This window comes from Lynx rufus, unplaced genomic scaffold (assembly GCF_022079265.1).
Source record: "Lynx rufus isolate CCGP_SWC_20201006 ecotype Redwood Valley unplaced genomic scaffold, mLynRuf1.p SCAF_2, whole genome shotgun sequence".
NCBI lineage: Eukaryota > Metazoa > Chordata > Mammalia > Carnivora > Felidae > Lynx > Lynx rufus.
The window spans coordinates 10,848,280-10,861,034 of NW_025814834.1; the positions used below are offsets into that span (position 1 = coordinate 10,848,280).

At 39.6% G+C, this 12,755-nt stretch overlaps 1 protein-coding gene and 1 non-coding gene across 2 annotated transcripts in view; both read left to right on the forward strand.

The window, feature by feature from the left end:
- The window catches only part of SPHKAP (SPHK1 interactor, AKAP domain containing), a 131,669-nt gene that overhangs the window by 21,546 nt on the left and 97,368 nt on the right, over nucleotides 1-12,755 (forward strand). Inside the window, exon 4 of the mRNA XM_047085720.1 lies at nucleotides 9,852-9,959. Within this exon, the coding sequence (XP_046941676.1) occupies nucleotides 9,852-9,959 (108 nt within the window). The remainder of the gene's footprint in view (nucleotides 1-9,851; nucleotides 9,960-12,755) is intronic.
- On the forward strand, nucleotides 5,549-5,674 carry LOC124516847 (U6atac minor spliceosomal RNA). The gene has a single exon (XR_006963236.1). It is a non-coding gene; the product is annotated as a U6atac minor spliceosomal RNA (small nuclear RNA).

Below are 12,755 nucleotides of genomic sequence, written 5' to 3' on the forward strand. Positions count from 1 at the left end.
TTGGAGGCGTTGATAAATCTGTGTTTTGAAGAAAGATGAGTCTTTTTTTATGTTGACATTATTCAGTTAATTTTAAGGAGCCTTCCATCATTAATCACCACTCATGCATTAGGCAAATACAGCATTTTGCGTGTAAAAATTTCCTCCTTAAAAGGTTTGGTGCTGCTTTACACCTTTACACTTAAAATGACCAGAAAATGAAATTTGATAATATTTTGATAGTATAGGACTACAAAATGCAGATCTTGCTCAAATTTATAATTCTTTGTTACCTTCCGGGGCACCTGGGTGGCTCAGTGGGTTGAGTGTCCGACTTCGGCTCAGGTCATGATCTCATGGCTCGTGAGTTTGAGCCCTGCGTTGGGCTCTGTGCTGCCAGCACAGAACCTGGAGCCTTCTTCGGATTCTGTGTCTCTGTCTCTCTCTGCAATTCCCCTGCCCACTCTCTCTCTCTCAAAATAAATAAACATTAAAAAAATTAAAAATTCTTCATTACCTTTGCATAAAACCTTGAGAGAAATAAAAGCCTTGCAGAAATATAAATATCATTACGTGCCTAGATACAACTTTTAAATTTTCTTCCTATTGAATAAATCACTCACAAGTAATCTTTCTGAAACACAGTCATTGGAAAAGAAAAGTATAAATCTCTATTACACCAAATACCAAAAAAAATTTGGTGCCAAAAAACAAACAGGTGCGCAGGACCAACTGTATGTCAAGAGATACGTGTGGAAGATAAATTGAATAAGATACTCCTACACCCGTATCATAAAAGGAAGGAAAAGACACGCACGCACATTCCAAAGCTCTGGGATAGGAATATTGCTTTCATTATAGAGATCTCACCAGAAGAGAGAAATACTTGCTATGGGAAGGGGAGCCTGGATGCAATTAGTTCTTAATGGAGCCTGGATTCAATTAGTTCTTGACGGTCGGGAAAGAACATTGTTAAAAAAAATTCAAGGGGCAGATGAAAAGATATGAGGGAAACCATGTGCATCATCAAGACTGTGCTCTTTAGTAAACGAGTATCTTAAACATCGGAGCTGCATGAAATGATTCCTGAAATGATTAACAGGTAGGAGCTGAGTTAGGTTCTGTCTTGGATGCTAGGCCATAGTTTGGCAACAAGCCCATAAAATTTTGGGCTCGCTGTCAGCAAATAGTTTCCTTCTTTACTATGTCTCAGGGCTTAGCCCAGTGTCTGATAGGTCTGATAGATGGTAAAACGCTAATATATCCTGGCTCAATTAATCAATTGAGGTTTAAGGTCTTGGAATAGAATTATGTAACATCAGCAATTTACTGACGGAAACCTTTTTGTGAACACCTCAAATAACCAGATGCTGGGCACATTTACTACTCCTAATGTCTATTAAAAATCCCTCATTGTGAGTGGCAACGTTTACTTCATCCTGTGGATGGCAAAACTGAGTCTCAATGAGGATAAGTGACTTGCCTTGGGCCGCACAGTTAACTGGTGGAAAGATTGGAAACTGCAACCAGGTCTGTCTCGAAAGCTTACATTCTTATCCTTCGTTGTGGTTTCAGTGAGCTGGGTAGATTTGAGAAGCAGAGGGTGAGGGAGTGAGGGGGATAGAAGAAGCAGACAATTACAACATGAATTGTTAGGACCCCAGCCTCCCCTACCTGCCCTTCTCAAGTATCATCCCCACCCCCCCTTTACGCTCTGTCAATTCGCCATGTTGAATTTCTCCATACTACCCACCACAACTTGTAACTAATGTGTATTTCAGTGCTCCATTATTTACTATTTGGCTCCCATGCCATATTTTAAGTTCCATAAATATGGAGGTCAATTCTGGGTAATTCACTATTGGATTACTCAGAGACTAGATTAGTCCATGGTATGCAATCACATGTGAAGAGAATTAAAGAAAAAATGATTAGCAGAACATGAGACAAGAAACAGACAAAGAAGTAAATGCCAGATGGCATAGATGTTCCAAGCCAGGGCAGCTAGGAGAGTTGTTCCGCCATCAACTGCAAACAGGAGAGTTAGGGAGTCAGGTTTCTTGTAGGGACTGGAATTGGGAAAGGCGGGGGTTTGGGTTTAGACACCAAGAGTTTTATGGTGACAGCAGGAGATCTAAGAATAATAACTAACAGAAAAGTGAGAAGCCAAGCTCCAGAGAAAGGTCAAAGCTTAAGCTGTGGACCATTGTGCCATCCCTCTGGGTGGTAATTAATGCCCCAAGAGTTAGTGAGCTCTCCGAGGAAAATGACTGAAGAAGGAGGAAAGAGCAACACCCTGAGGTCAGAACCAGAGGGACTATTCCAAGTGAGGTTATCAGAGGAGGAAAAGCTATTCAGAAAAAGAGACCTTTCTTCCCCACCCCCTCACGCCTCCCCCAGCATCCCCAGACCGCTCAGAAGTATCTTTCAAACTCTGGTCAGGTGCACAGTCTCCTGACAGGCCTTCCCCAGATAGAAGCTCCCACTCCTCCAGGGTGATACCTGCTCTGGATCGCCATTGATCAAAGCGCCCACTTTCTTTATCACAGTCCCGTGAATGCTTATCCTCCCCTATTATAGTTTAATTTCCAAAAGGGCACAGACCATTTTTGCTCATTATGATATTCCAAGTGTCAACCATCTAAAGAGTTCAATGAACCTTTGCTGGCCGAATGTTAATAGAAAGAGATTAGAGACCTAGGAGGGAAACAAGAATGATGTATCATATAGAATGACTAATGAAAAATTGGCAAATATGCAAAGATCCAGAAAAAATGTTCCAATAGAAAACATTGTCTAATTCGTACTTGGGGCATTTGAGTGGCTCAGTCGGGTTAAGCATCCAACTTCGGCTCAGGTCATGGTCTCACAGTTCGTGGGTTCAAACCCCACGTCGGGCTCTGTGCTGACAGCTCAGAGCCTGGAGTCTGCTTCAGATTCTGTATCTCCTTCTCTTTCTGCTCACCACCCACCACTTTCTGTCTCTCAATAATGAATAAACATTAAAAAAAATTAAATTGTACTGCATTCTTTTAACAATAACTGTGATGTATCAGTTGCCAACTCTGTGAAGAGATTAGCCCTCAACAAACATTTTCTTATTTGAACCTTGGAAGGACCTTCAGGAGGGGCTCTAGTTGTCCTCACATAATAGATGAAACTCAGTCCCACAGCAGTTACATGGCTTGTCCAAGTTTGCTCAGTAAGATGGCACACAATTCCAGTTCTATGTCTAGACCTCTGGGACTAACCAACCATAAGCTACTGCTTTCTCCAATCTAAATTACTTTTGGAAAAAATAAATAAATAAATAAATAAATAAATAAATAAATAAATAAATAAATAACTGAAGGCATTGGGTAGCCAGTGTGGGTTACTAAGAGTTTATTTCTCCCTCCTCCTTCCATATCAAAACTCAGTTTCTGTAACTTGGATCTCTCTCTATATATAAAGAAATAAGTGTAAAAATAATGCAGAAGGATCATTCTTCATTGTTGAGGACACTCAGGCAATTTTAAGAGAAAACGTGCCATTATTATTTCAAGGTTGTGAACACACAGCACATTCATTAGTAGATCTTCTTCTGAAATAAGTAAATCGGCAACTAAAAATAGCAGATTAAATAAATGAGCCATGGAGGAACCTGATGAGTTTTTCTCTTTCCCCCCTCAACAAGTGACTCTCTCAGCAGGGAGATTATATTCATAAAGCTTCAAAATTATTCCATTTTCAAGTATGTATTTTTCCTTCTGGCATACCTCTGTCTCTCATGGTTTGACTAAACCATTAAACCCAAATCTAGCTCTTCACAGGTTAAAATTGCCTAACCTATGATGCTAAGTGGTTTATTGGAGGCTGAATTTTTATTCTGTTTATTTGGCTCTTCATATATTTGGGGGAGAAGGAGGCAGGGAGAGGGAAAACAGGAGGAGGAGGGAAGAGTTACATGCTGTTCAATACAGAAGAGGCCTTCAGATCGCATGAGTTAATTGTTTACAAAAACTGAGTCTGGGAGCTAGTGGGTGATTTGACCACACAGACAGGGGGCTCAGAAGTGAGATTTGAACCTCCTTACCACCCAGATGAGGTCACTGAAAGAGAGGTGAATAAATGTATAGACCAGGATTCAGTAGAATAAGAACAAGAAAGTACGTAATTTTACCAACTTGCAGTAGAGCACTGACTAATGAGGACTTTGGGGTCAGAGAGCCTGGCTCAAATCCTAGTTCTCTAGCTAGGCAAATTATTGACCCCTCTAAGCCAAGGAAAAGAGAAAATATGTGTTTTATTATAGCTAATGTTTATTGGGAATTTGCTATGGGCCAAGTACTGTTTTAAGCACATTACATATATGGCCTCTTAAATCCTACCTTGTATGTCTAGTGGTTTAATTCAGATAATATATATTAGGGCCTTACCCCAGGGCATTCTCAATAAATATAGAATTATTTTGTCAATAATTCAATACTATAGATATTAATTATGTCTATTAACGAAATAGATGGGGAAACTTTGTTTTAATCATTAACATTATCAGGTGAGCTATTTCTTTAATTATGAATAAAATTCAGATTTTAAGTTTATATAGTGAACGAGTACTCTCATTAAACAAAGCTCTCTTCAAAATATTTCTTCGAAGGCATTGAAAGATTTAGGTTTCATTTTAAATCTCACTTCTTTCTTCTGCCATTTTCTCTACCATAGAGAAGACACTCAGTGTCCAAGGGATATGGAATAACCAAAGGGAAAGTCTTTCTAGCATTTTCCACTGAGTAAGCAGGTCCAAAGAGCTGTTGACTTTCTTCACTCCCGGGATAGGACAGAATAAGGTCTTTGCATATTTTCAGTTATTATTTATTTTAAAAATAGGTACAAACACCCTTAAAGTAGAAGACTTGACAGATTGATCTTTCTGGGCTCATTTTTCTGTTGGAGAAGTTAAATGCAAGAGAAATCTAACAGGTTAGCCAGCTCTCGTCAACATCTGCCCCATCATGAGACAGCATCTATCACAGCCGTGGGGATCTCGCAGTGGAAAGCGTCAGGCTGATGCCTTTGGATGTCTCCATTTCTGCCTCTCAGTGTTTCACCAGGAAACCATGCCAATCCAGCCACCACCTTTCTGAAAGACTCAAGTGATTTGTGTCTGATCTCTGTCCTCTTCCTAAGGCTGACCTTGGACAAGAATAAATAACAGTTGCTTTCTTTTCTTGACCTATGTTGTTGCAACCCTAACGCCTTGTGCTCTGAATATCCAGAAAGTAGAAGAGGTCCAGTGGCTGCTTTTTTGAGGAGTGAGCTTTGAAATGGCTTCGAAGTGATGGTAGTCAGAGCACTTATTTAACTACACTGCAAAGTATTATTAACTGGTATGTTCATTTGATGCTTCCATTTTTAAATCTCAAACATTGTTATGGTGCGGAGTGAACAAAGGCTCTGATTTACTGATGGGTGTTCCACATTTTAAAGAGCACAGGCAAGGGGCAGTAGAAGCTGACAATAGGGATTTCTTTCAGTGTTAACACAAATAGATGTAAAAGTATGCTTTCCTTTGAAAAATTAAAATACTGTGTTGTATGAAAGGAGAGAAGGTTAGCACTCCCCTTGACAAGGATGGAAGAGGCCCTCGGGCCTGACAACACGCATACGGTTAAGGCATTGCCACCTACTTCACGGCATCTAACCAACGTTTTTCCTCTTGCACTGTTGGTGGGAATGCAAATTGGTGCAGCCACCCTGGAAAACAGTGTGGAGGTTCCTCAGAAAATTAAAAATAGACCTACCCTATGACCCAGCAATAGCACTGCTAGGAATTTACCCAAAGGACACAGGAGTACTGATGCATAGGGGCACTTGTACCCCAATGTTTATAGCAGCACTCTCAATAATAGCCAAATTATGGAAAGAGCCTAAATGTCCATCAACTGATGAATGGATAAAGAAATTGTGGTTTATATACACAATGGAGTACTACGTGGCAATGAGAAACAATGAAATATGGCCCTTGGTAGCAACGTGGATGGAACTGGAGAGTGTGATGCTAAGTGAAATAAGCCATACAGAGAAAGACAGATACCATATGGTTTCACTCTTATGTGGATCGTGAGAAACTTAACAGAAACCCATGGGGGAGGGGAAGGAAAAAAAAAAAAGAGGTTAGAGTGGGAGAGAGCCAAAGCATAAGAGACTCTTAAAAACTGAGAACAAACCGAGGGTTGAGGGGGGGTGGGAGGGAGGGGAGGGTGGGTGATGGGTATTGAGGAGGGCACCTTTTGGGATGAGCACTGGGTGTTGTATGGAAACCAATTTGACAATAAATTTCATATATTGAAAAAAAAAGAAAAAGAAAAATTTAAATACTGATAATACAGGCCAAGTGGATTAATTTAACTGTTATAATTTACATCATAAAATGTTTCTTCTCCTTGAAGAAAACTGTCACCTCAGAGTTTCATTCATGGAAAAGAGCTTTAAAATGGAAGTCCATAAGAAGGTGTAGTTACATTCACACGAAAAATGGACACACGTACCTTTTGAGAGACATACCCCAAATTAGAGTCACTCTGTATGGTTAAGGAAGAAGGCAGCATAATTAAATGATTTCATTCACAGGCCTTGGTGTCTTTAAAACCAAATCAAAAGCCAGGAGGCTCTGAGCAACTTGGGGAAGAAACTCAAATCTCTCTGAGCCTCAAGGTCCTTCACCCTCAAAATAACAATTTCTGTGAAGATCCTTATCTTTAACTCGTACCTTGTAGCATTGCAATAAGGATTAAATTAAAAGGTTAAAAAAAGAGAGAAAACTTCAGCACATTTTCTAGCACATTCTAAGCATATAAAAAATAGTAGCTGTACCTATTAATACTGCAAAATGCAGAACGAAAACCACACCTTAGATTAGAACATTTGCTAAAGAGAATTTGTCTTCACAGATCTGAAATGGTTTCAATCCACTAATTTCAAGCGAAGGCATGCAATTTACGATTTCCCTTTGTAGTGCGCTTCAAATAGTAACAACGAAAAGCACGTACTGAGAGGATAACCTTCCGTCTGCGCGCCACAATGCGTGACAGCCGTCCTCTCCCCGAGTGCTCGTGATCCCACCCCGTGGGTATTATTTTCCCCACCCACAGGTGTGGAAGCTGAAACTCAGAATTGAAGTCGACTGCCCGAGGTCATTCTGCCACCAATGGCTAAGCTAGGATGTCAACTCAGACCCACTCATAGAGGTGCTCTTCAGCTCTGTCCCGTGATGGAAGTAAAAGTGAATGGCAGTGAGGAGGGGGCTGGAGCAAGAGACGTTTTCTACTTTAAATAAAGTTAATCTAGATCAGTGGTTCTCAATTTGGGAGAAGGGTGGGGCTCAAAATATCCTTGCGCTCTAAAAAAAAGTGTTGGGGACCTCACAAAGCTTTTGTTTACAGGGATTTTACTTTCTGACGTTTTACTTTTTTCAAATTACCAATTAAAGCTAAGAAAATTGGGGGGATTACTTATTTATTTATTTCAAAATGACAGGTCCTATTTTAAAATATTTTAAAGCAACAATAAACACATTAAATGTCAACATGCATCTTTTTACACGTTTTTATTTAAGTTCCAGTTAAGGTACAGTGTAATAGGACTTTCAGGTGTATAGTGATTTAACACTTCCATACATCACCTGGTGCTCATCACAAGTTCACTGCTTAATCCCCATCATCTGTTTAACCCATCCCCTCATCCACCTCTGCTCTGGTAACCATCTGTTTGTTATCTGTAATTAAGAGTCTCTTTCTTGGTTTCTCTCTCTCTTTTTCCCCTTTACCCTTTTGTTTTGTTTCTTAAATTCCACATATGATTACATTCCACATAGGAATGAAATTCTATGGTATTTGTCTTTCTCTGGCTTATTTCACTTAGCATTATACTCTCTAGCTTTATCCATGTCGTTGCAAATGGCAAGGTTTCATTCTTTTTGATGATTGTATATGTGCATATATATACATATATACATAAACATACCACATCTTTATAAAAAAATGGCTATAATCAGCAACACAGGAATTAATATGAAATTTTATGTAAAGTTAAATTGGTTTCAAAAGAAACACCTCTTTTAGTGAAAAGAGTGATGTCATTTTACATTTTTAGCACATCTCCTTAACGTCTGACTTGGCAGAAGGCACCTAGACCCTGCCATTAGCTTCGGCCCATGGCCGGTCTTGCTGTGACACGTCACATGGGCCCTGGAGGACTCCACAGAGGATTTAAGAGACTGTGAGAGTGAAATGGACAAGTAATGTCTTCCTGTTATTATGGAAATTGTTTACGGGCCTCTCTGGAAGATTTCAGGGTTCCCTTGGTAGGCCAGCCCGCACTTTGAGAACCACAGTTCAGGTTAAATCCGTAAGAGAACTGAAAAGCTGTGTTGCTAACTTTAGTCCACAGTCATAGCCCAAGTTCATCATTCAAATACCTACTTATCCATAGTATGTCTTTTTGTGTGCTGTTCTAGAAAAGAATGATGGAAATCTGTCATCTCTAGGTGATAATAAACATCGAGTGGGAAGATTTTAAAGCAAATAACATTTCTTGGTGAAAACAAGACGTGTTATGGAAAAATGTGTCAAAATTATATTTGGCTAACTCACAACTGAGACAAAAATTAATGCATTTTTCTCTTTATAGCATAAGACAATCCTTTGTTATACAAATAAAATGTAATCGAAGTGCCATTCTATTTTTGTGGCATTAACCAAACTGATTAAATCTGTTCTATTGCTTAAGTGAAGGTAGTAGTCAAATATTAGCAGACATGCACCCTAATAAAGTAGAGGGCACCAGGAGAGCACTGGAAATCTTATGTAAGTTGGAAAAAATCTCGTGGAATGTTTGGGCAATGTTAAGACACATTAGAAATTGAATTGTTTGGTTATTCATGAGATTGCATCTTCAAAATGTCTTGTCTCAGAAATAGAATTTTTCTTCCATACTTTAAAATCCAAGCCCAGAAACAAGTCATTTGTAAATCATATTTGGTTTTGTTAATTCATTTATTCAAATTTGTTTTGCTTTACTGTACTGTTTCTAAGTGGAAAATGATTATCACGAGGCACTTTAATTATTCCCGATAATTTTAAAACGACATAATACGTTAGGTATTCTAGAAAAATTGAGCCCTATTTCACAGACACGTTAGCAAAGCTGAAGCTTAAGAATCATCATTTCAGGGCACCTGGGTGGCTCAGTTCGTTGAGCGTCCGACTTTGGCTCAGGTCATGATCTCGCGGTTTGTGGGTTCGAGCCCCACTTCAGGCTCTGTGCTGACAGCTCAGAGCCTGGAGCCTGCTTCGAATTCTGTGTCTTCCTCTCTCTGCCCCTCCCCCACTCGCGCTCTGTCTCTCTCCCCTTCAAAAATAAACATTAAAAAAATTTAAAATAAATGGTAATACAAAAGAATCATTTCAGTAGCAATATTGCACTAAAAGGAAAAAACAGTACATTTTTTAAGATTGAAAATATTCATAGAGTGTACAAGAGCACCAGCTCTAAAATGAACTTTGAGCCTCAATGCCAAATGAACCATACCCCAAAATAGTCATTGGAAGTTTCCCCATGTTGGACATCATCGAAGTTTCCAGATGTAGGACTTGATGACAGAAGAAGCATCAGTTTCAATACCATTGCATTCCTCTAAAACCAACTCCTGGTTGACTATTCTACATGTTCTAGAGGTGCTATTATCATGCAAGGTGTTTTTTTTTTTTTTCCCAGTATCCAGATGCTCTGAGGTAAAGAAAACACAAAAAAACAGGTTTTCCAGAAAAGAACCACCGGTAACTAGAAAACCTGACCTTGTAACACTAAGAAGGTTTTCTGGATTCCCTTAGGTTCTTCGAAGCAACAGTCTGCTAGAGTCTACAGACTACTGGTTACAGAATCAGAGGACGCCGTGCCAGATTGGTTTTGTGGAAGACAAGTCTGAAAACTGCGCTTCCGTAAGTAAACACAACTCTCAGGGTCTGGGCTGAGAAAGCAGGGAGTCTGCCAGGTGTGCTCCTGGGAAGGACGCAAGTTTCATAACTCATTAAATACAAGGTTAGGAAAGTATCATTTTGAAAATACGCCACTGGTTCATACGGACCGTTAACACAAAAACACGCAGACCTCATGTTTCTCCTCCCGTTTTGCTCATTTCCACCAGTAAACTAACCCGATCACTTCTCTGAAAAGGAAAAACGATGTTTATATTTTCAAAAATGACTGAGAAAGAGATTCTGAAATAGGATCGTATGATGAGAAATAAAAGACCATTCAGGAAGCTCTCTTGGATTCTTTCCAATATATTTTATAACTGCTGCTGGTTAGTATTTTCCAACACAAAAACTGTGTAAAAGTATTCTATCATTCTTACAAATTATAGTCATCATTTGAAAACCTTTCCAGCCTAGGAAATATACAGGCATGCATTTTAATATACTAGAGCTGTGCTTTCCATACAAAACCTTCGTTTTCAAGGAAGAGATGTTCTTATAGACACATAAAATTCTTAAGGCGTAGAGTGGGAGCACATATTATTGATACGAAAAATCAGTGTTATGAATTCTCCTTCCTGACGGAGATATGCTCCCTCCTGTATGTTCTACAAAGTGATATGTTTCATTGTAATTGAAATCACCTAGCTCTGTAGGACTCTTAATGACAGAGATTGGGGCAGAGTATTTCCAACGTGGAGAGAAATGTAATTCTCATGACTAAACTGTGAACTTCATCTTTGAGCTATTCTTGGAGGTAAGTTGAATGCCAGAATTTCTGTTAAAAGGGAAAAAAAAATAAAACACAAAAGAAGGAAGCTAAAAATGGGGTGAAGAAGCTTTTTATATAAAACGGGCAGCACCAGAACTGGCAGACGGAGGATGTGAAACATTTCACACCATAGAGTCTCGTAGCACAAGGAAAGCCGAGTCCATTCAACACACTTATTTCCATCTCTTTGTTTAGGCAAATGATTTTGATTCCACTGCTTTTAGGACTTTTAATCCATTATCCAGAAAACCAGTTGGTGTCTAAAAATCTTTGGGGAAAACAGACAGGGTTACGTGGCAAATAATTTGACAGTGATCCATCCTTTGCAAATTCACTTCTGAGATGAGTTAGAAAATACAGGCATTTATGGATACAGATCTCTAATCACATCGTGAAAGAGAGAGAAGTGGAACTTAAAAGCTATCCAGCTACATTCTGGAAAAAGTTGTCATCCAAGCAGCTCCTGTTTAAGAAGTCTCCCACTTAGGGCCGCCTGGGTGGCTCAGTCGGTTAAGTGTCCGACTTCAGCTCAGGTCATGATCTCGTAGTTCATGAGTCTGACCTCTGCATCAGGCTTTGTGCTGGTGGTACAAAGCCTGCTTGAGATTCTCTCTCGCTCGCGCACGCGCACTCTCTCTCCTTCTCTACCATTTCCCATTTGCTCTCTCTCTCAAAATAAGTAAACTTCAAAAAAAAGAAATGCTAAATTTATAACCAGATTTAAGATTTCCCTTGGCTCTCCCTAAGCGAAGAGAACTCTCCTCACACTCCCCACGAACCCCAATGGACTCAAATTTGGGCTTAAAACCATATGACTTCCTTTCCTAATTCATTGTCCCTTTATAGTGTCCGATGACATCAGTGAAGTTGAGCTGAATCATCGTTCCTTTACAGTTCTTTCTATTCTTTCCAAAAGGAGAAAAACCTAAACACAAATAAAAGGCATACTGGAAGATTTGTTTCCCCACAATGTTTATAAAAATTGTCCATGACTCTAAACCTAAAAGAAATGTCAAAATCCCTATAGCAAAGTAGCCCTTATCTCTCAAAAGAATCGTCTACTCCTTTTTTCTTAATGTCCGAGTCCTTTCTCTCTTTCCAACTTGTCACATATTTCTAGGGAAGGAAGAAGAAACACAGTCCAGAGTTAGACATTGCTGAAGGGAGGTGACGATCTAGAGGAGAAACAGAGGTGAACTGTGGAGATTCCTGACCAGAGGGGCGCCTGGGTGGCTCAGTCGGTTAAGCGGCCGACTTCAGCTCAGGTCATGATCTCGCGGTCCGTGAGTTCTAGCCCCGTGTCAGGCTCTGTGCTGACAGCTCAGAGCCTGGAGCCTGCTTCAGATTCTGTGTCTCCCTCTCTCTGACCCTCCCCTTTCATGCTCTGTCTCTCCCTGTCTCAAAAATAAATAAACGTTAAAAAAAAAAAAAAAGAGAGAGAGATTCCTGACCAGAAAGTGGTCAGGGAAACAGTACTTAATTGCTTTTCAAAAACAACTTCTCCATAGCAGGATGAAAGTGAAAGTTGAATTTAAAGGAAAAACGACTGTATTTTAAAATATTATCCTCATTCAAGTTTCATTTAAAAATGTAGTGCAATAAAATCACCCCAAATCGAAATCTCTTTTCCAATAATCACAACAGAATCTGAGGAGCCTGTAGCAAAGTTGGCTTATATTTTATTGCTTTGTACTCTGTTCATGGCTCTATGTTAATCATCGCTCCTTTAACTCATTTCTTCCCGATCAAAATTAACAGCCAACTCTTTCCATTCCAATTAGATTGGCTTGGTATCCATTCTACTGAACTAAAAGTGTCTGAACATGCAGTCCTGAGGACTAAGAACTTTGTGAGCCAATGTCTTCTGAATTCAAGATGGCCACATAAAATTTTTATTGAATGACAAACTCAGGCTTGGAGAGCCATCAGGAGCCATCAGGCTTGGAGGCCCATTGTGCCCTTGGGTCGGTATGGCTGTTTGTTCTCAA